This window comes from Octodon degus, unplaced genomic scaffold (genome assembly GCF_000260255.1).
Source record: "Octodon degus isolate 3935 unplaced genomic scaffold, OctDeg1.0 scaffold00374, whole genome shotgun sequence".
Lineage (NCBI taxonomy): Eukaryota > Metazoa > Chordata > Mammalia > Rodentia > Octodontidae > Octodon > Octodon degus.
The window spans coordinates 453,128-480,459 of record NW_004524950.1 but is presented as its reverse complement, the minus strand read 5'-3'; the positions used below and the strand labels follow the sequence as shown (position 1 = coordinate 480,459).

Genomic DNA, 27,332 nt, shown 5'->3' with positions numbered 1-27,332 from the left:
ACAGTACAGGTTCTCCTATGTCCCAAGTCTTCACTGACCTTGAAAGGCTAGGGCCAAAATGTTGGCTGACCCTGCAGCCCTTCCTTTTCTAAGCAGGCGCTTTAGATGACTGAAATAACCTCAGCAGGCCCGACTTTATTTTTTGGTACTGGGGTTTGAACTTGGGACCTTGCACTTGCCAGGCAGGTATTTTCCACTGAGCTATCCTCCCAGCCCCCAAAGATGACATTCGGTAGCAACCTAAGTTTTACTTGAGTCCCAAGTTTGTGAAATTTGCTGGATGACAGGCCACTAAGTAAACTCACACCAGTATCTCTACTAGATCCCCTTGAGTTGTGCCCAACATTCACCTGGAGTCAGAGTACCTCAAAGTATTGGTTTTCCTGATGTTTTAAATACTTTACAAATAGCCATCTCTGTATTTGTGGACTAGTATATTCTTTGTATCTGGCTGTTAATGATAAAGAGTTGACTGGCCAACCTGAGGATTTTTATCTTGGTGCGGCCATTAGATAGGTGTGATGGTTTATCTTGTCAGCTTGATTGGATTGGTTTAGTAAACCAGGCCTCTGGGTATGTGGGGGTCTCCAGAGATTTGCATGTGGGACAGCAAACCAGGGTAAGAGATACAACCTGATGTGGGTGGCACCTTCCAGGAGGCGAGGGCCCAAATGGGAAAGCCAGGTGAAGCTCAAGCTTAAAAGCAATGAAGCCAGCTGACCATGGATTTAAACCTCAGAAATCATAAACCAAAGTATTTTCTTCTTTCTTTTACATTTTCTCAGCCATCTTGTCAGTTTCAGAAAGCTAACAAAACTGTAATCCTTTTAAATTCTTAGTTTGGTAACTCAGAATTACCAAATTCTGAGGGGAGGGGAGATAAAGAATCGAGATGTTACATGCATGCACCTACTCCAGGTGATTGTAAACTTCATGTACTAATAAAAAATTTTTTAAGTGTTTTTTTTTTAAAGAGAATAAAAATATAGAAATGGTACAAATTCTGACCTAGTTTTGTTTGTAAACTAAAAATGACTTGTCTTCAATTTAGTTTATGTTGAAACAGAGGACAAATTCTTGAGAATTGACACTCACAAACCTAAAAGGTGAACACTCAATTCTAAGCTATTAGCTTGGCTTGATGTTCCTAACTGCAAACCAAGTTCAGTAGACTTTTTCACTTGCAATCCTTTTTATAGCCTTTGCTGCTCTATTATAAGTTTTTTTTTTTGTTGTTGTTTTGTTTTGAATGGCTCAGAATGCCTGAAGGGCAGGGCTGGTAAGGAATGAGGATCTGGGGATCCAACCACAGCATCAGTTTAGTTTATATGGAAGTTTGAGCTGGGCATGGTGGCTCACACTTGTAGTATTAGTTATTTGGTAGAATGACGCAGGGCTGCAAACAAGTTGGAGGCCAGCCTGGGTAACTTGAGTTGTTGAGGGAGTTAAGGTTAGAACCCAGCACTTCCTGGGTTTGATCTCCAGTACTGTAAATGAAGCCCCTTGGTAGCTATCACCTGTGCCCACCTTAGACCACAAATGCACTTGCAACTCCTGCAGTTTTCCCTTTTCTAGAAAGCCACATACCCGGAACCTTTTCACAGGCTTCTGATCCATCCATACTGTTCATCATATAGTCTGAAGCAGTTTAATTCATTCTTTTTGTTGAGTAGTCTATTGCATGGTGTACCAATTTACTAATCTATCAGTTGGAAGGTTACTACTTTGATTTCCATTAGTGATTACGAATAAAACGCTAATATTCATGTATAGGTTTCTGTATGTGTATGATCTATTTCACTTTGGTACATGCTCACCAGTGTCACAGGGTGTTCGCAATCACGAAACCTTTTTGCAAAGTGCCTCCAGTAATTCTGTATCAATTCGTCAGAGTCCCAATTGCCTTTTACTAACAATACTTTGGTATTACTTATTTTTGCTTTAATTCATATTTTCCCAATGATGTTACCAGTCATCCAATTTCTTCTTTGGCAGACTCTTGTTCAAATATTTACCCATTTTAAGCCTAGGTTGTTAGGGCTGGGAATGCAGCTCAGAGGTAGAGTGCCTAGCATATGTATTATTGGCCAGGGCTTGACACCCAGTACTGTCAAAACAAAAAGAGTCTTTTTGTTTTTGCAGTACTGCTTAAACTGAAGCCTTATGAAGCCTTATGCATGCTAGGCAAAGGAGCCTACTACTGAACCATATACATCTCTTTTATTTTTTGGCAGTACCAGGGATTGAACTCAGGACCTTCCATTTGCCAGGCAAGCACTTATTATACTGAGCTATCTCCCTAGCCCTCTTAGTTTTTAGATTTCAAGGCAAGTTCTGGCTAAATTGCCCAGGTGGCCTTGAACTTGTGATTCTTGGCCTCGGCCTTCCAACAGCAGCTGGGCATAGAGTAATAAACACACCATGTCTGGCTTTTGAGTTCTCAGAAACACAACAAATCCTTCGCACATACATTTAAATACTCAGTACTTTTTTTTTTTAAAGGCAGGTCTGTACACCTGTACTTCAGGCTGACCTCCAACCTGTGACAACTGTCTCAGCCTCACCTGGGATTGCAGGCATGCTCCACCACACCTAGCAAGGCTATTCGACTTAAGAGAAAAAAATAAACGCTTGCTTTAATACACAAGATCATAAGGATTTGGGAACAGTTTTGCTGGACAACAGGCCAAGTTACTGACTAGGCTGCATTTGAAAAATGTAAAATCTTAACTCATTTTTCTTAAGTTTCACTGCTAAAAAGTATTGTGCCCTGATTTTCTAGGCTGAAATTTTTTTTTAAATTTTATTTATTTATTTATTTATTTATGTGTGTGTGGCCAGCTCAGACCACCAGGGGGCGGGGCTGGCTGGCATGTGGTGCTGGGGGATTGAACCGTGGTCCCTGTGATTTGCTAAGCTTATTCTAAGTAGGTGCTTTAGACCACTGAGCCATCTCACCAGCCCCTCTAGGCTGAAATTGAATTACAATAGTTTGCTCTATCTACATAACCATCTTTTTAGACATATGCCCTCTTTTTTTTCCACAAGTTCCTTTTATCAAGGATTTAATGTTTCCTTTTCTTTTTCCCTCCTTTAGTTAGGGGATTCTGGAGTTATAAAAATGTCCTGCGACTCTGCCTACTTTGGAAATTCTTATGTCTTCACAGAGTATAGGTTACTACCCAATTTGTTAACTAGGCAAGGATCCTAGCATTTATCTTGTATATATCCCCAAACCCAGGAATCCCCTTACCAATGATTGTTATATGGGAACTAAAACATATTGAGTAATGGCAAATGCCAACACACCCAAAATCAGAACAGCACAAATTATAAAATCGTAATAAAAGTTCATGCCTGAATACAGCCAATGTTTGCTTAATTAAAAGCTGGTATTACTGTATTTTTAAACTATTCTGAAATTTATCCTAAAAAACAAAGCCAAATAAACCAAGTATTTAAAAAATGTATTTGGTACAGGATCCCACTATGCAGCTCAGACTCTTATTAGTGATTCTTCTGTTTCAGCCTTCCCAGTGCTGGGATTACAGGCATGTGCCACCACACCTGTGTTGGAAGCTGGTGATCAAACTGGGTCCTTGTGCTTGCCAGGCAGGCACTTAGAGGGCTGAGCTATTTCCATGGCCCCAAATAAATCAATTTTTAAAAGTTATGCTGAAACCTCCATTTTCTTCCCTGAAAAAAAAGTAACATTTAGATATGGATAATCACTATTTGGCCTGTTTTTGTTTCTCTTATATGGAAGTTTATGTTCATTAAGCTTTGTTAAAAAACATACTTTTACCCCTCAAACTCCATTTGACACTAGTGGTAATGGAGGAAAACCTTTGCACAAAGTATTGTACTCCCACACATTTGCAGTTTATATCACTTATCCAATGAGAAGAAAATTCAAGGATTTTAGTGCTGTATCCTCAACTAAAACTTTATTTCCTTGAATAGAACATACACAGATCCATGTAAAGAACAGTCATCACATTAGGCAAACTCAGGTCTGCTAACCTGCTAGTTTGAATCCAGAGTCAAACCAGATTTAGATTAGTTACTAACCAGGTTACGAGATTTCTGCTCTTGGTGGTCCTTTGTGAAACACGAGACAATTAAGGTGTCAAAGTGTTTGAAGAAAGTACCTAATTTTTTCCTAACCCAAGTTAACCACTCAATGAATAGTCCTCTCATTCCAAGTGACTCATTAGGTTCCTATGTGCTTCATCTGTGAAAAAATACCTTTCTTCATCCTTATTTCAGATGGAAGGTGCTAGGTGAGTATTTCCACAAACACCTTTTTTACCAAAAAAAGTATTTCCCCCAATATTTGCATAATGAATGAATACACAAACATTTAAATATGAATTCCATGGTGCAAGGTTTCCTGCAAAGTACCTTTAATGGCAGCAAGAATTAGGATGTGCTAAGTTTGGCACCATAAGTTAGGTGTGTAGCTACACATGAGATATCAAGTCATTCCAACCAGTATTTACCCCTATGAATAGAAGAACTGAACAAAAACATAATTCTGATAAAGGCTGCATTCACAAACCCAACACAATTTAAACTATTTTTTTTTTCACAGAGGGCTTCCATTTAGCATTGTTTTATAATGATAAAAATGGAAATTTAGAAAATACTTCACTGTTATTCATTGGTATGTCTTACTAAATAAACCATACCCTCAAGTCAAAATGTTTTTAAATGCCAAAAATCATTGCTATGTTATTGTTCAGCAACTCCATTCAAATAAACTTCGGTACTAGATTCCAGAAAATAATAAATAAATATGCAGCTGAGGCAAACGCTAACAAGTTTGTGTTATGAACTTTTAAAGGAAACACTCCACTCTGCATCCTTTAAGACTGCCACTCTGCTTCAGTAACCTGAATGTGCCACATTTTACTTCAACAGGTAAAGCACTCTGCTGAGAATATAAAAAGTTATAAAAAGGCAATCATAAAAGATTAAGTATTGGTAGGCATGTCAGCTTTCTTTTCATAAAAACAAAAATAGTCATTGTCATCTATTTAAATAAGTATCTTTTGTTACAGAGTGTTCCAGTTATTGAAAAAGGGCCCTTAAAAAACCCAACTGCCTAGATCTTTAAACTCTGCCCTCTTGCTCCCTAACAGACATTTGAGGGAAGAGCTCTTTAATGTGCAAATTGGCAAAACAAATGCAGAGGAGAGGGGACTTCTTGAAATGATATGCCCAATCAATTCTGTTTATTCTTTTACAGTATCAACTTCCAAAAGTAAAATAACCAAGAAAATCTTAAAAATACACAAAACAGACCTTCATCTTTGCATTCCTTTCCAAACACAAAATGTATGTACAGCATGTTTAATAATATGCAATATGCAAAAGCTCCGTGTTGCTGTTAGCAACATCTATATCCCCACCCACCCTCCTTATTCACAAGTGTACCTCTACTAAACACAATTACATCACTAAGCCTGTTAGTTTGAGAGGGTCTTAAATTTGTTAGAACTGGAAAATCTTTGTGTAGGGGCTCCACTCATTTGACTCTAGGTTATAGACTTCCACGGTATTTAGAAATTCATTGCCATCAAATCCTCCCACTGCATAAATGGTGCTCCCCACAGTTGCAATCCCAGCATTGCTCCTTGGTGAAGTCATATTTCCCATCATCTTCCATTCATTTCTATTTGGATCATACATCTCCACACAACTGATAGCATGAGAGCCATCAAAACCACCACCTACAAATAGTTTTCCTAAAAAGAGAAATAAGACAACATAAATCTAGGCTCAGCAAACCCTTCAGTCTGTATTTCTAAAAAACAAATGAAAAAACAAAAACAGCATGTTTTTGAAGTAAAAATGCCACATTGCCCAGGTGTGGTGGTGTAATCCTAGCATTTGGGAGGCTGAGGCAGAGGACTGAGTTCGAGTCTGAAGGCCAGCCCCAACTGCATATAAATAGTGAGACCCTATCTTAGAAATACTAAAAGAAGGGTAATGCCTGTTCATTCTGTCATAAAGTATTTATTGCCTACCAAATGTGACAACTCCTAGAATGAGAAATATAAAAACAAAATGGATAAAAATTCCTTTCCATGTGTAATTTAGCCAGCTGGGGTGGGGGAGCAGCAACAAAAATTTCTCAATTCTTTTTTTTGGGGGGGGGGGACTGGGAAGTGAACTCAGGCCCTTGCACTTGCCAGGTAAGTGCTTATTCTACTGAGCCATCTCCCCAGCTCCAAAAATTTCTCAATTCTTACAGAAGTTACTACTTACACTCTCTCGCAGATAAGCAAACGAGGCATAAGAAGTTGGGCAACTAACCTAAAGATAAAGCTGCTAAGTTTATCTTTGGAAAGTTCCGATGACTTTGAAATACACATGCAAAACAGTCAGTTACACTACTTTCAAACAAAAACTATTAACCACTCTGACTTGGAATTTTTTTTTTTTTTTAAACTGGGGATGGAACCCAGGGCCTTCCACATGCGAAACAAGTATTCTACCATGAGTTATAAGCCCCAGTCCTTTTTATTTTGAGACAAGGTTTTGTTAGGTTGCCCAGGATAACCTTAAACTTGTGATCCTCCTGTCACTATCTCCTTAGTAGCTGGGATTACAGGTGTGTGGCACCATGTCCAGCTAGCTTAGAAAAATTTTTATGAACGATTCTCAAATTCTTTTCCTTCTTATCTGTCACTTCACCTACACTGATCTGCAAAACACTCTTGCTAGGTTCAAAGCCAGTAAGTTACTTAAGCTTTTACCAGCTGGTAAGCCTACAAGATTCTCACTTGTTCTAACAAATGGTTAACTAAATTGTTAACATTACGTTGCACAGTAAATAATAAAATAGCTGTGAAAAGAAGGCTGGGTTGACATAAAAAACATATTTTGGAAAGACATTAAAAGTGATTAATTTCCAATTAGTTATGGAATATGACAACGGAAAACTCAATATATTTAAGTTTTATATCACACTGAATGCATCTGATTTAAACACTTTTAAAGGACAAACACTAATGCCCATTGCATCAAAAGGATAGGTGCTTCTGAACGCTTAGTCATACAAGGGCAGTTACTATCATTCTCATTTTTTTGGAATTTTAGAACTCTTGCCTCTGCCTGCCTTCACCTCTCCATATCACAACACTCACCATCAAGAACTGCTACTCCAGCTCCTCGCCTCGCCACATTCATGGGTGCAATTAAACTCCAGGTGTTATTTTCAGGATTATAACGTTCTACTGTGTTAAGACAATTCCAAGACTCCGCACCTCCGATTATGTACAAATAACCACCAAGTTCACAAACTGCAGACTGATGTCTACCTACAAAATTAAATTAAACCAAATTATTACTACAGCTACCAAAACTGTATGTTCTACAAATTAACACTAACTCACAGGTTAAAAAAAACTTACGAATGTTGAGAGGAGCACAGCTTGTCCATGACTTTGTTACAGGATCAAACACATCACAATTTTTTAGTCCTTTCTGGCCATATGGATCAGAGCCACCAACAATGTACAATTTACCATTGAGAGCACACACTCCTACATAAGTATAAAATATGGTTACATATTGATTGTTTAATACTCATTTAAATACTGGTTGTCTTAGAAGTTATGGTTACCTGCATTACAGCGGTTAGTTCTCAGCTCTGGAACAGGAATCCAGTCGTCAATGCTTGGATTGTACATCTCTCCACAGCTCAAGTCATCCGAGTGGCCATTTGATCCACCTACCACATAGAGTTGGCCCTACGTTCAAAGTGAGAGAATTTGTACTATGCTGAAGTTATGTGGAAAAAACCCAAATGCTGTTATGGTTTGTACCTAGATCTACCCCAACAAGCTTCGGAGGCTCAGATGGGCTTTTCGCAGGTGACGACTGGAACACAGGGCACTGTACTTATCAGTGGATGAGTCCACTTGTGAGGTGAGAACAAAATGTCATGCTGGGAGGTACTTGGAGGAGGGGGGGTCCCTCAGGGTGTAGCCTGGACAGCTGTGTCACCCTTTCGTCTCCCTTTACTCTGCTTCCCAGCCACCATGACTAAGGCAGTTTCTCCTCTGCCATGTCACTCAGCCAACTATGGACCGAAACCTCTAGAAACTTGTAAGCCAAAATAAGCCTGTCCTCCTTTACTTTATTCTGCCTGAGAGAGGGAGGAGGAAAGTAAGACATAAGGTTGTATCTGCAATACAATTTGCTTACCATGAGTACAGCCATTTGAAATCGGGCCCTTGGTGTTCTCATGGGAGCAAGAAAGGACCAATGGTCTGTATGTGGATCATAGCATTCAACTGTTCGAAGACATTCTTCTCTGTTATAGCCACCTGGCAAAACCCAAAAAACTTATTTAAAATATTAAACTGAGGGCCAGGGAGATAGCTCAGTAGAGTAAGTGCCTGCCTGGCAAGTGCAAAGTTCTGAGTTCAATCCCCAGTACCGCTAAAAAAAAAATAAACTGGTCCAGGGTTTCTGGTCCAGAATGGTCTACCTAATGTTCACGATACGGAATAGTACGAACTTTTAGGGACTCATTGATGTTTTAACAAAATGCTTATAAAGGTAAAAGATTAACAAATCAGAATGAACTTACTTGTGGCTTGAAAATTTAGGAGAAAAAAATTTACTCACTGTAGTTTTAAAAAAGTAGAAACAGACTATGGGAGGTATTGCTCAGTGTTAAGAGCATATGCTTAGCACATGTGAGACCCTGGGATGGAAACTGAAGCAGACTGACTTAGTTCTCACCACTCAATAACATTTACTTTTGTCTTTTTAGATTGTCATGTAAGCTTATTAAACTTTCTCCCCAGAAGCTGCATGCCACAGGCAAAAGCATTAGGAATCATTTATGGCTTTAACTAGTTAAATACTTCTGTTCTTACCTGCAGCTATGAGCTTGCCATTCATCTCTGCTGTCCCCAGACCAGATCGTGCATACTGCATAGGAGACATAGGCTTTTCTATTAGGTCATCGGGTTGCATCTCAAAGCTTAAACTCTTGATTAGTTTTGGAGTGCTTGTTGGTGAGCTCTGTGGGCTGTTTCTCCCATGAAGGAATATTACACAGAATATACCATCCAGCACAGCCAGGCACAAGTAAGTGTTATCTGTAAGCACAAAAGTTTTCATGTTCAAGATGTAAAAGTACTAATACTTTGTTTGCTATTATGATCCTGAGTTGGGCTCCACAGTCTCCAGATGCCAGACTGGAACGTTCTACAATTGTTTTCCAAATTTAACATTTTTCTTTCTTTATTTAAAATATTAAATTGACAAAAGTCCTTAAACACAGATAAAATGAAGACAAATCTGGCTATAGTGTCATATACTTACTTGAAGTTTTTTCTGAAGCAACGATTTTCCACTCATGCTTAGGGCTTTGTACTGTAGCATTTGGAGAAGAGAGACATCCAGTGGAACTGCTACTTATCTGCTTATGGCCATTCTCACGGGGTGGCTTTTTCTGCAAAATCAAAAGGCAGCTACAGAAACCTAGCCAAAGAACATCGCTGGTGTACCTCTGTTCCTGAGCTATTCTGCAACACTGCCAAAATAGAGTATCCTCCACCTGTATGTAACCCTTAAGCATACTACCATGTAATACAAACCAACAACCTTCCAATCAACTCAAACTACTACCATGCTTCTACCTCCGCTCAATAATGTACCAACTATACCTACACATTAGCCTGGTCAGAAAAAGCTTATAATTCGAAGAGCCTGTTTTAGATCAAGTCTCCATGTAGCTGTCAAGCCTACCAACTCTATGAATTGGTACCCTTCAAACGGTGCTGACAAAACTTGAGTAGACACAGACTCATCTGTTCGCTCAGTTATTTTACAAGGAAAAAGTGGCAATCACAGCAAACACAAGCATAATTTCTTTAGGGTTGTATTATAAGTATTAGATTGGTTTCTATACAAAACTGCATTAAAACACAAAAGGCAATCAGAAATGAAACACGAAAGAACCAAATATTCACAAAATATAAAGGAATACAAACAAGTGGGTAAACACACTAATTTCCAAAGGATTCTAAGAAAACAACATACCATGTCTGAGTTGTCTATCATAGCTTTTTTCTAATTATATCAGCCTTTGCCACTTCTAAGGGGTATGATCATATGGAACTGGAAGAGCACCTAGATTACCCTGAGAGATGTGTCAAACATCTACTGTACCACTTCCAGCACTGGCCAACTCTGCTCACCTATTTATTTTGGTCCCCAAGGCCAGACTACATAGCTAAATAAGGTTTCTAATGGAAATTTTGTTTGCTAATGGAAACAAAGCCATGTAAAGAATACAGAAAAAGATTTTATAGCTACTGGAATTAAGAAAAAAACAAATTTAGGTCTGGGACACTCAGTGTATATAGAAAAAGGCAGGGAACATACCACATTGGTGGTTATCATTAAATTCTGTTTAAATGTCATCTAAGTATTATTGGGCACTTTATTTACATTACCTCTTTCAATCCAGTAACAGTGACGGACTGGGTCACAGTACGAAAGTATTAGGAATAAAAAATAAGCTTAGTGCTACTTAACCTCATCTAATATTAGGAATTACAAGATACACAAAACCTTATTCTATCCTGTGGGAAAGGGTTCAAAGTATCATAAAGTGTTTTAATTAAGGGATTTGGTGGCAGAACTGCTTTAATGTATAGACTATAACAGAGAAAATGAATGCAAAAAATAAAGGTTCTAACACTGAATGATGCCAGTGTTCATATAATAAGGCTAATGGAGAAATGCTGAGTATCTCCTTTATACATATAACCTTTATCCCTATATGATCTCAGAGGAATTAACAGTTTATATTTATCCTACCTTCAAACTTTCTATTCCTAAGTAGCTTTTTTTAAAGAAAATTATGTTTGTAGTACAGGGACTCGTTATGCAACTTGGACTCATAGTGACCCCTCCTGCTTTCAGCCTCCCCCATGCTGGGATTACAGGCATGCACTGCCATGCCTGGACTCAGTCACCAGCTCAGTGCACCCAGGAGTAGGGCTGGCACAGCAAGGAGTACCAGGATCAAACCTCAATCCCTGTGCTTGCCTAAGCATGTGTTTAGTCCACTGAGCTAGCTCACTGGCCCCCTAAGTAGCTTTTACAAGACAAATAAATTTGTCTTATAATCTAATGGCTCCTTCTTAACCTTTTTTTGGTTGGGGTGGGTGATGGGGACACTGGGAATCACTCAGGACCTTGAGTTTGCCGGACAGGCATTTGTGCTGCTGAGCTGTATCCCCAGCCCTCAAACTTTATTCCTGAAGCCTAATACATGGCTCTCACCCTTTCCACCCCACGATCTCTACTCATTGTCTACTCAATTCCACTCATTCTTAACTGTCCCCCAGCAAAACTCCCTGAACAATCAGTAAGGCCTACTAACTTGACCTTTAGCTCTATTTGTAATAGGTGAGGGATCCATCAAGCCCTCATAATTTATATAGCTCTAAACTACTACCAGCAAGTCTACAAATTAGCCTCACAAACTTTAAACTACCCTCTATGCCAGGTAATAAAAACAGGGAAAAATCCAAGGCAATAACTTTGCAAAGTTAAAATACAAATCAGTTGAGATTCCAGTTCATCTAATAGTAAGTGATTTGTTTATATGACCAAGAATTTACAAATTTTTGGTGAACTGGGCTGGGGAGATGGCTCAGTGGAATAAGCACTTCCCTGGCAAGCGCAAGGGCCTGAGTTCAATCCCTGGTTCCGCCAAAAAAAAGGAAGTAACAATTTACCCAATCTTTTCATTGCTAGGCTATTGCCTAGTTTTCCACAAGTTTGTGAAATATGTGTTATCATCTAAATTCTTCTTGGTGTCTTCAGAATAAAGTATGAACCTCATTCAGGTCACATTTAGCTATTCCCCCGGGCTCATGACCTCCTCCTCCAAGAGCAGCATCTGTATACAAGTACTCTTTAACATTACTACAGCTATGTAAACTATAAAACCTAAGACTGCTCAAGTGTTGGCTTTGTAAAATTCCTCCAGCTTGCCTCTTGTTTCTAATATGCCTTCACTTTAAGCCTTTTGTAGATACTTCTTTTAAGTCTGTATAGTTTTGTTCTAGAAGCAGAACTGTCTTTTGTGCATTTGTATTCCCATGCTGAACATTGTGGCCTATCATTTACTGGATATTCAACTTCTACTTGTTGAAAAGTGCTTTTAAAAAAGTTAGCTTCAGATGTTTACAGTTAAAGAAAAACCCTAACTAATCCAAATAACCAAGTTCTCAACTAATTCAAACCCCAAAATTCCTTACAAAGCATTTAACCACCTGTGGTGACACAGGACACCAGAGTTACTACCTATGACTCTACTATTTATCTTCTAAATTTTAAAGGAAAATATTCCTTAATCTGGGTTAACTCAAGACTACAAATGTAAGGCAAAAAAAAAAAAAAAAAAACAAAAAGGCTAATGGACAAATAAAAATGACATATGTCATATATGTCCCCATTTATATAAGTTTTAAACATAGGCAAACTAAGTTATTGTGTCACAAGTTAGGACAATAGTTTCTTCTGGTCAGTGATTAAGAAAGGGTAGGAAGACTCCCAGGATTCCAGAATTTTTTCCATATAGGAAGTATATATACTGCTTGGCTCATTAGAGGGTATTTCATATTTCAAATATGTGGGACTTGGGATATGATCTGGCAGTACAGCATGAGTCTAACATGTGTAAGGGGGGCCTGCCCCTTAGCTCAGTTCTTTAAGTGGCTGCTTCAACAAAGCAGTCAGGCTCAGGTTGCTGTGGTTCGATCCCCACAACACAAGACAGCCAGTCATGCCTTGAAGGCAGAGAAAAATAAAAAAATAAAATAAAAACAAATAACATGTGTAAGACCCTGGGTTTGATCCCAGTACTGAAAAATAACAAAGATTTATATACTTTTCTGTATACTATTTGTCCATATAGTTTACAGCTGAGATATGTGCTATCTGTATTTGTTGAAAATGTGCCTCAATAAGTGTATCTTTACTTAGTAAATGCAGAGGAAAAAACCAAACTGATTTTATAAAAGGCAAAGTAATTCAACCAACGCAATGGAACTGTTTTAATTCATTTTGTTCAAGAAACATCTAAATCAAGTTGTAACATGATTGACCACTACTGTTTACAATGTATAGTCTGTATTAACTATACCATTTCTAATTTCAAATAATGAGCTCAGTATTAAAGAAACATCCAAAATTTCTTTCATAGCCATCAGCAATTTAAAGTTCCTGTCTTTTTTCTAAATTAGGTCTTTCAGTTATGTCTGTTGCAAATACTTACTTTTCATATCCAACCAAAATAACAATTTCTATATTATTTCATCAAAATGTTGTCTCTTGCTACTTGTAAATCCTAACTTGTGAGGAAAAAAAAAATCTACATGTAGTTTTTTAATTTGCTAGGTTAACTTCTTTTCATGGGGCAAAATACTAATAGCTCTAAGATCTGCTTGTTTTCTCCCAAAAATGTTTCTGTCCAGTCATACAAATGAAATCCATCCACTTTCCTTCTTAAAGGAAAATTTAAGTATGCTGTAAGATTTTCCAGTCAAATTTTATTTAACCTGAGGTTACCTCCGACTGCAGTGTGTACCTGCACAAACTGAATGTGGTCATCATCACTGCCAAACACCTCAGCCTGTCCATCTAGTAGGTTCCCATCAAGCAGCTTGTGATCAGCTGAGTAGTACAAGGTTTGAACCTGCAAAACAGCAACAGAACACCCATGTGGCTACTGTCACCATGGCTACTCCACTAGTATGCAGATCACACAAAGGCCTCAAGGTAACCTCCAGTGTGCTTCTTGAGCTTCTTGACATCTTACTGTGGCAGGATCACAAAGTAAAGAAAAATACATGTCATGGTGGTAAAAATGTAAAAAGTAAAAATGAAAAAAGCCCAAAGTCAACTACAAAATCTTCTAATACTGGCTGAAGAATCCTTGGCTTGACTGGCTTGAAAGAAATCTTCATCTTTTCATAGCTTCTATCATGTAATATTAAGAAAAAAAAAAAGCAGTAGTACAGAATATATACACTTAAAAATATACATATTTACAATGAAAGACTCAAGTTTACACCCTTCGAAGATAAACGGTATGATTTGCATTAACATACTTATCTCCAGTAGACAATGTAAGAAAAACAAGTGCAAAACTTCAAGCAAGCTGTAGTTATCTTCCTTCACAGATGCAAACATATGGCTAATGCATCTGTCAAGTGGGAAATCACAGACTATAAAGATGTTAGTCTTTTAGAACATAATGCCGGCAGTGTTTTTATATGCTTAAACGATCTGGGAAGCCTTTAGTGATTCTGAAAGACTAAGTATAGAGTAATACACTCAAGGCTATGCCACTGCTGCACCTGCATGTTTTTAACTCCCACCATTTGGCTATCAATACTTTTTCATGTTTATTTTCTAAAAGTTGCCCAAGTTAATTGAGTGACTGTATGTATGAACAACACCATTGAAAAACACAAAGCTTTTAAGAGAAGAATCCTGTAAGGAGTAAACACCATTAAATCATCATCGTTCTCTGCCCACAGCGGATTTTTCTTAGGAGAACTGGGGCAGGACTGCTGCTTCTTTACGTGTCAATACACTTGAGGTTTCTTCTTGTTTCTTCAGTCTTGGGTATCCTAGTTTTGTTAATAAACCTATGGGGAGATAAACCAATGGGGAGGAACAACCATTAGAAGCTTTACCTACTTGTCAAATTTAAAGTAAAAACCTGTGAAGAAAAATTAAGAATCTACAGAAAATTTCAGTACCACCTCCCATTTCTAAAGCAAATTACATGCTACTTTAAAGAAAGTTAACAGCACATTATAAGCAAAGAAATAAAAAAAGAAAGCAGAAGACCAAACTGAACAGTTCATTCAGCTCACCTGGACACCCCCCCTGTTTCTCAGCTTAGGGGTACCTATAGCAAAATTTAAATTCTTTAGGGTCATGGTTATAAAATAAAAGTGAAAGGGAATCCTTCATGTTACAGCAAAATAATATTTAAGAATTGTTGAATCCCATTTACTTTAAAACTAACCTCTTCCATCAGCTCTTCCAGACTGTCTCCATTCTCCCAGATGCTACGCTGTACCCAGTTGATTACCTTTGTATACAATTTGCCATTGCTGGGCAAGCAAACATTATCTTCAAGCATCACCTCCAACTAGGATTAGGAAGAAAGAAAGAGACATAAATCAGTGTGGAAATTTCTTAGCTCAATTCTCAATTTGTAATAAAGTTGTTACAGATGCCAAGTTTTATTCCATACACTTAATTTGTGAAGCCAGTAATCAAAAATAAAAAGCAAACTGGTAGGTACCTGTTGTACTACAATAGCAGTAACATATTTTTGTGAACATCATCCATGGACAAAAGACAATGCTTGAAAGTAGGAAGTATGAATCCACTTATATACTGTACACCTTACTTTTAGTCGTGGAAGCTTGAGAAATTCTTCCTCTTCTGAAATTTGTAACAAATTTTCCTGAATGTAGGCATCAACCTTATTCAACAAACGGGCATCTCCCATACAACTTGCAAAATTTCGGTAAGAGATACAGCTGCTAACATCCATCCTAGACAGTAAATAATCACCACAAACCTTGGAAAGAAACACAGAAATGTCAATGATTACATATATTTCATCTAACAAACATGTATATAATGTTCAATGTGTAAGCACCATATGAAGATATGAATCAAAAAAATCACTGTTTTAATACAACAAATTTAACAGTGGAAACAATACATGTACAAATGACAAACATCAAAAGAATGCCATCCAAACAAGTTATTAAAAGAAATATGTGATAAACTGGCATGGCATAGTTTTGAATAAATATTTTCAACTATAGTATTAGGGTGGACTTCATGATAGGCAATATTCAAACTGGGGCCTATGGAAAAGAAGACACGGATGCTGAGTACAGACCAGGTGGAGGAAAGAAGTTGCCAATCTGGTTTGGCTGAGGAAAGGGTAAAACGAGTGAGAAACTATTTTATAAAAATAGCGACTACATTATGGAGAACCTGAAATGCTACATTCAGGAGTATGCGCTATAAATCACAGAAGAATTTTTGTAAAGGAATATGGCACTGGAAGAAGGGCCAGGTTGTGACAGCTATTCTGTTACTGTAGCTGGAAAGCAGCCATAGATTGTCTGAAAAAGAATGCACATGGCTATGCTGTAATAAAACTTTATAAAACAGGCAACTGGCCTATGGCCGTTGATGGACTTCTTGCATTAGAAAGTTAAATGTCTTTTATGAATTATTAAACACTTCTTACTGGCATTAAATTCTAGACAGAATATTTTGAAAGGAGAACCAAGATGTATAGAAGAGACACCTGAGAAGCTAAATATTAAAAATAGCTATCATGCTACTGAAGATTGTCAAAGAAAGCAAGACATTAGCCCAAACTATCTTTCTGACAAGTATGATTTTGCTTTATCATCACCAAGCAGTTAAAACAATATATTCAGTTCTCTGGCAATGGAAGAGGGGAGCATTTTCAGCAATTTAGGACTAAAAATTACTTGGGGACAACTTCTGCATTCTAATTATATAAGTTTCCCCAGAAACAGTAGCCCTCATATTATTTTTTATACCATACCTGCTTGACTCGGTCCATCTTCAACTTTTTGGCTGCGGAATAAACATCTTTCACTAATTCCTTATCAGCTTTCAACCTATCAAAAAAAGTTTTTAATTTTATGAGATCAAGACCTTAAAATACAGATATTTAATTTAAACACAAGGGAGATTTGGAACTTCATTATACTCCCTAATTATATGATTGACTTTAAAGTACTTACTGAGCAGTATAGGCGTAATTCAGTAAGACTTCAACAGCTTCTGGATTGAGATCATCAAATTTAACATGAGACACTCCATGCGGATCGCTATCACTATTAAAGATTTCAAATAAATAGGGACTGCAGCAAGCCAGTACCGCTCTGTGAGCTAACATTTCATGGCCACAGACCTGAAATTATAAAGAAATAAAATAGAAGTATCATTCGCTATGTAGTTCTCTACAACAACCTTTTACCATAAATTTCTAGATAAAGGATTCTCTTAAAAGTCATTTCATTAAATGTCTATGGTGGTGGTGGTAGGAGGGGATAATCCAAGAACTTACAACTTTTAGTAACTGATTTTCTTAGTAAGGAAAGATCAATTCTTTAAGTTTTCAATTAAAATCTAAATACCTGAAGTCGAACATCACAGAACTGGCCACTTTTCCTCAGGGCATTTAATTTGGCAACAGAAGACTCAATAAAATTTTCATCTTCAAACATCAAATATCCATTGGGAATCATTTTTCCTTATAAATTTGGCTAAATAGCAGAAAGAAAGCTTAGTTTATTTTACTTAGGGGTAACCAATTTTCAGTGTATCCTATCAATAACACAAAAATTTTATGAAATAAAAAGTTGGCTAAAGCAATGATGGTGCTCAAAACCCATGTCTTCAAAGTCACTAAGGAGTCCTGAAACCACGTTTTTCCATGCCTATTGCACATTCACTCTGAAGGAAGAAAATGAAACTCCCATTTTGCCCAAACCCATGTAACAGGCAACCTAAAAATCCTAGGGCATGAGGTAGCCATCATGTATACATTTATTTCCTTAGATTTGGGCTAGTGTCATTCCTTAACTCTCAGATGAGAAAACTGTAATATATCTCAAACCCATACATTTTTAGTTTCTGTAAAGGCCCCTTCATTTGACTATTCCTCAAAATTAAATAAAATAAAAATTTAAACATGTAAAACTATTTAAATATTCTCTTGCATCTAAAAGTCTAATTAAGTCTTGGCATTATATTTACCAAGGGATTTTTACAAATTTTTTTAAATAAAGCAAGATTTAAAGATGAAGTTAGCTGGTTGTGGTGCTATATGCCATAAGTTCAGCTACTTGGGAGACCAAGACAAATATATTTCAAGTTCAAAGCCAGCCTAGTTAATTTAGCAAGACCCTGTCTCAAAATAAAGAGGTACAGATTTAGCTGTGACGGCCTTGGGTTCAATGCCCAGAAAGGGGTAGGTGGAACCAAACCTAACCAGTAGGAGATACCAATTATAGAAAGGAAAAAATATATATAAATACTTTTCAAACAAAAGGTTACTGACTTTTCTGCCTTTTTAAGTATGAAAGACTGTTATTGTACTCAGTAGCCTTCAGAAGAACAATTATGAATGGTAGACAGGGACCTGAATGTCCACTTACCTTACTATACTGGTGAGAAATGTGTTACTGGGAGTTGAAATAATCCAAAGGCAGAGGAGTGCTGAAATGAGGCGCTTCGTCAAGGTATGAAGACAGCTGGTTGAGGTGAAGGTAGATGTATCTTAAGCGCTAATGTTGGTACCAAAACTCAGGCTTGAAAATGATGTAATCAAGTCCTTAAAAGCTATAGACATGAATTTCTTCTGTGATAACGATGCACTATAATCTGTAATGACCAAAAATTTAGGTTAGATTTAGAATGATCAAAGTCTGTCACTGACCTAAGTAGAGCGGGTCATGCAAAACAAGTCCTGATCCTTAAGAGATTTTGAAATAAATGGCAAAAATATTCACACTACATAAAAAATTAACAGACATGTACTCATACATAAACACTTTTCACTGAACTGCCAACTACTCAGGTGACATTAAAAATCCCCACAGGGCAGGAGATAATTACTTGTTAAAGAATTAAAAAATACGTATAAATACTGATTGACTCTTGTATTCTCTTAGATCCCAAGTAATAAAAAAAAAAAAAAAAAAAAAGAGAGACGTCTGTTTTTTATTTAGGAGCTGGCAAACAACCTTTGGGCATGATTCCCAAACAAGTATATACTGTTTCCCAAAATGTGCTCTACATGTTGCAGCCTCCATACCTTTATGTAAGTTATTCTACCTAAAAACAGCCTTAATTCAACCTCTGCCAGATGAAATCTTACAGCCATAGCCTGCAACATCCCTACACCTGAAAGTAATTTCACCCCATTTTTCATATATAGAAACCATCCCTAAAGGGGCCAGGGAGATGGCTCAGTAGAATAAGCGCATCCCTGGCAAGTGCAAGGGTCTCAGTTCAATCCCTAGTTCTACCAAAAAAGAAAAAGAAAAAGAAAAAGAAAGAAAGAAATCATCCCTAAAAGGCAGGTATAATCTTCTTGCTTGTCTGCTCTATGTCCTGTTTAGTTTACTTGTTTATCTTCCTTAAGTCTAAGTCCATAAAAAGACAATGTTTGCCTTGTTCATATTTCATGATCTTCATTACATCTTTCTCAATACAACTACCCTAAAACTTGAATATAAAGATTAGTAAATTGTTCACACTAAAAAAAAAAACAACAACACATGTCTGTGCTTTGCATGATTTTTTGCATATGCAAAATAAATCAATGAAATAATTCTAGTTCAAAACAAATCTCCAAGGAGCTCAATCCCCTTCCCTACTTCCCTCATTTTCATATATCAATTATTATGTCAAATTTATATGCTATTTTTTAAAAAAACCACCTGAACTGATACCAAGTTACTCTCTAATGCAGGGAAATAGAACTAGAAAATTATGTGAAATATTTGCATAGTTATGGACACCTTAAAATAAACCTTGATTTGCTTTATACATGTATCAAAACTACAATTCTATCAATTATTCTAAGGTGACTGAGTCATCATTTGCCCCAAGACTCCACTGAAGGCCAGTCCAATTCTAACTCAACAAACACATAGTGAAGGCTTAACATGTGTGCAATCTGTAAGGCAGCTGTTTCCCATATATCCCCTAACTGAGGCTTCATTTCAAGGAAGCTCCAGTATTCCAACCCAGACTGTTGTCAATGCCCACTTTTTCACCAAATATATCATACCATTATGTAACTTTCATTGAAGTTGATTAACCCTGCTTTTTCTTAAGAAACTAGCTTTAACAAACACTTTCCAAATTCATTGGCTGGGGATATAGCTCAGCAGTACAGTGCCCGTCTGGCAGGCACAAGGTCCTAAGTTCGATTCCTGACATCTTCCCCCAATTCTTCTCCCAACCTACTATATACACAGAACACACTATTCTAAAGACTTGGCTCAAACTAAGAAAGTCTTTTTATATATCATTTGCACTGAACCAGCTATCCACAGGTATACTTGGCAACTCTTCTTCAGTGATTTATTTGATACAGAGCCTCACTACGCAGCTTGGACTCTCAGTGATGCTCCTGTCTCAGCCTCTCCAGCACTGGGATTACAGGCATGTGCCACCATAACCGGTGTCAGTGGCCAGGCTAGCACAGCATGTGGTACCAGAATAGAACCCTGGTCCTTGTGCTTGACAAACAGGTGCCTCAAGCCCTGAGCTACCTCCCCCAGCTCCCCCTTCAGTTTTATAACATGTACTTAAAACAAGGGTGGTGGTGCACACCTGTAATCCCAGCGCCAGGGAGACTCAGACAGGAGGATCACTGTGGGTCCGAGCTGCATAGCAAGACCCTGTACCAAATAACTAACTAGATTAATGAAAGATTAAGAAAAAAAAAAAATTGGTGAAAGGAGCACCCAAACTTTTATATGATAAAAATGCATCATCTGGGCCACTGTGCTTTCTTTTATGTGGTGGCCCACCCTGACACTGTACGGTGTACTTCCTTTATATGGCCCAAGCTTGCTCCTGCAGAGCCTGTTTCATTTCCTATCATTAATAAAATTTTGTTATCAAAAAATAGATTTTAAAAAATGCATCACCTGGAAAGGTAAAACAAAAGGTCAAAATTCACAAATATTTTAAATGTTGACCTATTTTATTTCGTATTTTTGCAAATCTGTCTTGATCTAAACAATAAAATGTCACCTACTTATTATTTGACAAAGTAGATGTTTTACCTCAAGTTTATTTGGAAAGAAAATTATTCAGAATTACTGTAGTAATTTACATCTCATGAAGAAGTTTTGGAACAACTCTTGGGATACAAAGTTGTACAGTACTGTTATTGTTATGAGTTCTCCAATAGTCTTGTTATATTTAGTACTTGACTTTTTGTGCATCAGTCTTAACATGAACCTCATTTCTTTAATATCTAGACTAGCTTTTAAAATCAACAACCCCAGTTAATTTTAAAAGTTAGTCCACACATGGATGACATTTAAGTTAATACAAACTGGTTTTTGAAAGTTCACATTTATTTTCACTAAAACAAGGTTAGGCAAATCAAGAATTCTAAACCAGCCCCAAAATTCACAAATCTTACTTGGTTTATGAAACTCAAACACAATTAGGAATTAAAAGTGGGGAGCTGTTTTTCTTTTAAAAGCCAAACTAGAAGCCCAATCATCAAAGTCACATAAGAGTAAGAACATTTTGCTTGGTACTTAAAGTACACTTTGAATTAATCTACTTAAAATTAAAACGGAGGTCAAAATGATATAATGATAAATATATTTCAATTATTTAGTATGGTCAGTGTAAGAAACAGAACACAGATTTATAAGTAATTAAAGTGCTTCAGTAATACTCTGAAATTGACAACTTACCACAGTTCACAGAAATTATTGTAGGTGAAAAACACAATTCAACAAGTGTTAAAAGAGTTGTGATAATGGTAAACATCATTATGTCCCATCCCCCAAATTCTTCTCTGGCTTTACAGCAAGACAAAAAATTAAATGATCAGTGTGGTTCTCAGTGGCAGAGAATTTAGTACAAAAAAAGGCCCTATTGATCCAAACAACACCAAAAATAAGTAAATAAAAATTCAAAAGCATTCTTTAAAAGGCAAATTACAAATATTTAAGCATGACAGTTTTTTGAGGGTACCCAAAGACAATGTAAATGGACTGATCTTTGTTCCTTGTAGTGCACTGAGGATCAAACCCAGGGTCATAGGCATGCTGAGAATGTCCTAAGTCTCAACTCTGTAGACTCAGAAGTTCTGACTCTCCAAAGTCACCTTTACAAGCCACTATCAATCATCATTAATCTAAATCAAAACTCAACCAAACTCGCTTGTTCCACACTATTAATTTCATAGTTGTGATTTTTTTTTTCATCATTACAACACGAACATTTGTGGAACCAAACATATGGCAGGCACAAACTGGAATGGAATGCTTGCAGCAGTGGAGTTAACTTCCCAGCCTTGAACACTTCACATACCAGACAAGGTGAGGGTAACTATACAATGAAAATAGCTTACACTGAAGAGGAAAGAAGATATGACAATGAATATATGTCAGAAACTGTGGCTATTTTGGTTTTAATAGATTGTAGACCACAGGATGTACATAATAATGAAAGCAGAAGCAAGAAATAGAGCCTAATTTTTAAACAGTGCTGTGTACGACACCAAGTAAAGGATTTAAGCAGGGAATAGGGTACTACAGCAGAAAAGTGGGGGGAGGGCTGGGGGCTGGGCCCAGAGAAATGAGTAAAAACATGGACACAAGGTAATTCATTAGACTCTGTATACCCAGGATTAGTTCTTAACTAAGGCAGTGGGGCCCTAAGATACTTTTTTAGGACGCTATAGTATCATTACCATCATCAACTTAAAAAAAAGAAAAACAGGGAAGCATAACCATTGGTTTTTGATTGTTTCATGGAGAAAAACAAGAAGGAAAAGAACTGGTTTGCAGTTTGATGCTGAGGTACCTTCTGTACATCCAGGTTGATATCAAAAGCATAAAGTATACTGATCTCAGTCTAAGTTTAGGAACGTCTAAAAGGTGGTAAATGATGTGTACAAGTACATATTTTCTGTGGTTCTAACAAAAATCCCAGAAAACATTTCTGTCATGCTTCACTTTACTTCATAATGCTTCACTTTACATCCAATAGCACAACACAAGGCGGATCTCCAACCTTGAAGATTTCCTACAGGACCGACTTAACAGTACACTCAATACTGTTAAAACGTTCAGGATTTTTTAAGATTACCTCATCTGCAATGATTAAGATATTTCTCTAATAGGACAACATTCAAATTAAAAAACTTACCACAAAACCACACTGAATTGCCACCCAAAGTACCCAAGCAAGAAAAACCAAACTCCACTTTCAAAACGCAGCTAAAAAGATACTAATTTAAAACTAAAATGCTTTCTTGGGGGACTAGAATAAAAACTACATATTAAGATAAAAGTTAAAGAAATTAATGTCTATTAAAACATCTTCTCCAAGGAGGAAAATACAGATAAAAAAACATTCCAGGTCTCTCTGGTCAGTCAAATCTCATTCACCAAAGTAAAATGCCAGTAACAAGTAACCTGCTAGGTGGCATCAAATAACACTACTCTGAATTCAATTCTAAAGCCAGTGTTTACTCACGTCCACGTTTACAAACTTCTTTAGAATTTTAAGGTCGAAATTTCAGTAGGATTCAGACTAAAATCAGTAGTAGTTTCCTTAAATCAACCATTGATGGTATTATTTCAAAAAATGGTCCCGTTAGTCCACGATATACTTGTTCAAATGTTAGGCAGAACACTAGGCTTCCAGAGTTAACGTTTACTATTAAACAGGAGACCATGTGCCCAAAAACTCAAAGAACAAACTGATGCCACGGTATTCTGGCCTCCATCACCGACAACAGACACTAGGTAACATAAATGCAACCTTCAGCACATCTGTTTTCCTGTCTGAAACGTCACCTGTATCGAACCACTTCTCTACTACGTATATGGGGAAACCCCCCCAAAAAACAAATAAACAAACAAACAAAAACTACTCCTAAAGCATTCTGGTTCAAATGTCCCTAAATTTAACCTTCATTTCTGATACTGCCTGATATCGTCCTAGCAAGAGCATAGGACTACAAACGTTTTGCAAAATGCGTGAAAAGTCAAAAAATAAAAAGGAGCTAACCTTTCCACCTATTTCTTCCGTAAAAGAGTGGCCCGAGCCCCAGAGTGCCCGTGGAACCCTAGATCTTTCTCCCCGCAGATGGCGCCCCCACCCCAAGCCGCGCGCTCGGAGCCCGGCGCCGCACACCCCCGCCCGGGATTGGTCGGCCCCGCAGTCACTCAGCGCCGACACGTCAGGGCAGCCACTCCCAAGCTCCTCCCGCCCCCTTCTCCCCGCGCTTGGCAAGAAGAGCGGGCAACGTGGAGCGGGAACAAAGGACCCCGCGGCCCACGGCGGTAGGGGACTCGGAGCCGACCCCTCCGGGCCGGCGTGCCCAACGCGGCCCAGGGCGGGCTCGGCGCCCACACGCGCAGGGCCTCTGAAGGGTTCGCCGAGGAGCACTCAGACGCCGTGCCAGGCGTCCGTTCCTGACAGCAGAACGGAGCTTCCCGCGCCCCCCTTCCGGTCAGTTCAGCCACCGCGCGCGCCCTGCCACTGGGCCCACGGACCCCTCGAGCGAAAGCCTCGGTCCTACCACTCGCCACCGCTGCCCCGGCTCAGACCAGGGTCTCGGGCCTCCACGCTGGCCCGCGGCTGCCATCGCGACCTGGCAACCATGGCAGCGCCCGGCGCGCCAGCGTCAGCGCTCCGCACTTCCTACCATCTTCCCGGCCGCCCGCGCCTCCCCTCACCTCGGGTCCCAGCCGCTGGCTCGCCCGCCTCAGTCCATTACCTGGTTCATCTCTGAAGAGATGGAAAACCTCATCTCCAGAGCTTCGATGGGGAGTAGGAGGAAGCGGGCAGGAATGAGCCCAAAGAAAAGCGCCTCGAGGCGGCGGAGGGGGGCTAGAATGCAGCAGAGAGAACGAGCGGTCAGTCCGCGGAGGCTGTGGCGCCACTGAAGTCTCGCAGGAACGCTCCCTCGCCGGCACAGGCGCCTGAAGCAGCAGGCGGACAACTGCGCCCAGCCCCTCCGACAGCTCCCGCGAGCGAGCGACCGACCTCGGCGCGCGTCCCGGAGACACTGCCGCCGCCCGCTCTCCCGCACCGCCGCGCACGTCACCACGTGCGCCGCCGCCGCCAACGCCTCCCGGCCGCTTCCGGCTCTAAGCCCTCCGCGAATCACGAGCGAGCTCCAGAAAGATCCAGCGCGAGGCCCCGCCCCTGTTCCCGCCCCCTTCCGCCCCGCCCTTCTCCTTCGCGGGCTGGAGCTGCTTCCTTCGCGGCTCAACTAGGTCAGCGCAAGGTGATCTCGGGGAGGGAGGCGTCGATGCGGCTGCACGCGCCACCTTTCATTTGTCGCACGGTCCTTCCCTCTGCCTCTTTCTCGCCCAGCACCCACACTTCGCCCTTTCAGACTTTCCGGAACTGGTTGCCTTCCGTAGCACTCACCTGTTCTATGTTCCTTTCCGGGCACAATAGTCCGAGAGATCCGGACTAATTGGGCGATTAGATTTCTCCTCGGCGTCAAGCTGACTTGTAGGCAGCCGCGCTGCGTCGGCGCTGCCCGCATTAAGCCTGAGTAGTTTAGGCTGCAGCCCTTACCTTTAGGGTGGAGGGGAGTGGAGTCGATGAGCAAGGAGAGGCACTTGGAGAGGAGTTGAACAAACCCTCCTTTGGCCTGTAGGCGAACAGATTCAGTAACTTGGAAGAAACAGTTGGAGAAACATGGTACTATCCTCACTGCCATAAAAGCCAATTTATTTGTGCCTTATGTCCCATGGGTTTTTGCTTCTGAAAACTCTGGGACAGTTCTTTACTAGTTCTATCCTTTTTCAGAGAAAAAAGAAAATTGCCATGAGAATTTATAGCCTGTGTCCTAACACCCTGAGGCCTGTAACAAGGTACCATCTTATATCCACACCCCACCACCTTGTCCCCGAGAGCATATCTGTTGAGGGCAAACGTGGTTTAGATTGGGCTCAGGCAGTAACTGGCTGTGACTCTGAAAAGCAGTCTACAAAGTTTCTTTCATTGAAGGTGAGGGGATTTGATAAGATTATATCCAGTATAATTCATTACATAGAAGTTACATCCAAATCAGGATTTGGCAACGATCTCTAGATTAATGGCCTGTTAATTTATGGAGACTTGTGGAAGGCACTTAGTCTAGACCTAATCTTGTTTGTATCTGGCCAGCTTAGTTCATAGACATTTCTAGTTTTGCCAATAGTTCCTACCATCTTCTATTGCTGACTACTTAATTATGCTAAGGAGGATAGGAAAAAATAATTTATGGGGTCTTCATTTGCAATAGAACTTTACAACTTTAATTATAAAACCTTCGTGCAAGGAGACTAGCTTCCTTTTTTTTTGTTTTCTGTTAGAAGATGAAACAGGAACCAAAATATCAGCATGAATTTTATATCTTAAGAAGTAAAGGCTGACATTTGCCATTAGGCTTTTGTTTTGTTGGTAATAGTGGACATCAGTGTTCACTTTTATTGCAAATGAAGCAATTGAATGTTAAGCCCTTTTAATACTTTTAAGGCTTCATCCTTGCACTAAGAGGATATGAATTGCCCACTTTGGATGGACACGTGACTGTGTGGCCTGTTGGACACATGATCCCACTTGCTGTACTCTAAATAGTGCCTTTGTGACCTGAAACAGTCAACACTTTGCTTAAAGCTACAGTGTAATCAGAATTAAAGAATTTCTTGCCTTTACATATTTTCTTCTCTACGAATGACTGCATAGTTCATGCATTGTTTCTGTTTTTGAGGCAGCTCAGTCTGCCCAATTACTATGTGATACCTACTAGAACTTGAAACTGGAGCACCAGGAATACTTTCAGTTTGGGGAAGTAACAAAGTATGAGGCTTTACACTGGGGCTAGGGTTACAGTTTAGTGGTAGAGCTTTTGCCTAGCCTACACAGTGCCCCAAAAAGAACATAGATTTCGTTCTGAATATGTAAATTAGACATTTGGAGAGTACTTAATAAAAATAAAAATACTATATTCTTTTTTTTTTTTTTTTGCGGAAATGGGGATTGAACTCAGGCCCTAAAAATACTATATTCTTGATTACTTATTTTTGTGGCAAGCCTTCAGAAAGAGAAATTCGGAATTGGGAATTGGTGCCAGTCTGCCATCTTTGTATTTTTCTCACTGACCCTGCCTATGTCTTTCCCCATATCATACTCTCGTTTTGTTTAAACGCCAGTATTTATTTCATAGAGCTGCTATTTCAAAGTATCACAAACTAGCTGTCTTTTATTTTTAATTTGTGTATTTGGTACAGGGTCTCACTACGCAGCTTGGACTTGTAGTGATCCTCCTGTTTTCAGCCTCCCCAGTGCTGGGATTACAGGCCTGCACCACCATGCCTGGGCTAGGTGGCCAGCTCAGTGGTCGGGGCAGGGCAGGCACGCCCAGTGGTACCAGTGTGCTTGCCTAAGCAGATACTTAGTCCACTGAGCTATCTTGTGGGCTTACTAACTAG

The 27,332-nt window shown here is 39.1% G+C and overlaps 1 protein-coding gene across 4 annotated transcripts; it reads right to left on the bottom strand.

Annotated features, from left to right (window-relative positions):
• Positions 1-3,919: 3,919 nt before the first annotated feature.
• Ivns1abp (influenza virus NS1A binding protein) lies at positions 3,920-26,799 on the bottom strand. Of its 4 annotated transcripts, none has more exons than XM_004648259.2 (15): positions 24,620-26,785; positions 18,285-18,510; positions 17,262-17,390; positions 16,866-17,035; positions 16,664-16,739; positions 15,476-15,649; positions 15,086-15,211; positions 13,634-13,741; positions 9,349-9,478; positions 8,898-9,122; positions 8,218-8,339; positions 7,634-7,760; positions 7,422-7,553; positions 7,155-7,328; positions 3,920-5,750 (listed from the first exon to the last, which is right to left on the bottom strand). In XM_004648259.2, exons 3-15 carry the CDS (start codon positions 17,370-17,372, stop codon positions 5,497-5,499), a joined length of 1,929 nt encoding a protein of 642 aa, XP_004648316.1. In that variant the 5' UTR covers positions 17,373-17,390; positions 18,285-18,510; positions 24,620-26,785; the 3' UTR covers positions 3,920-5,496. The 4 variants fall into 4 exon arrangements, with proteins under 4 accessions (XP_004648316.1, XP_023564250.1, XP_023564251.1 ...); XM_023708482.1 differs by lacking the exon at positions 24,620-26,785 and adding an exon at positions 23,908-23,992; XM_023708483.1 differs by lacking the exons at positions 15,086-15,211; positions 15,476-15,649; positions 16,664-16,739; ... (2 more) ...; positions 18,285-18,510; positions 24,620-26,785 and adding an exon at positions 14,559-14,695.
• Between the last annotated feature and the right edge of the window lie 533 nt (positions 26,800-27,332).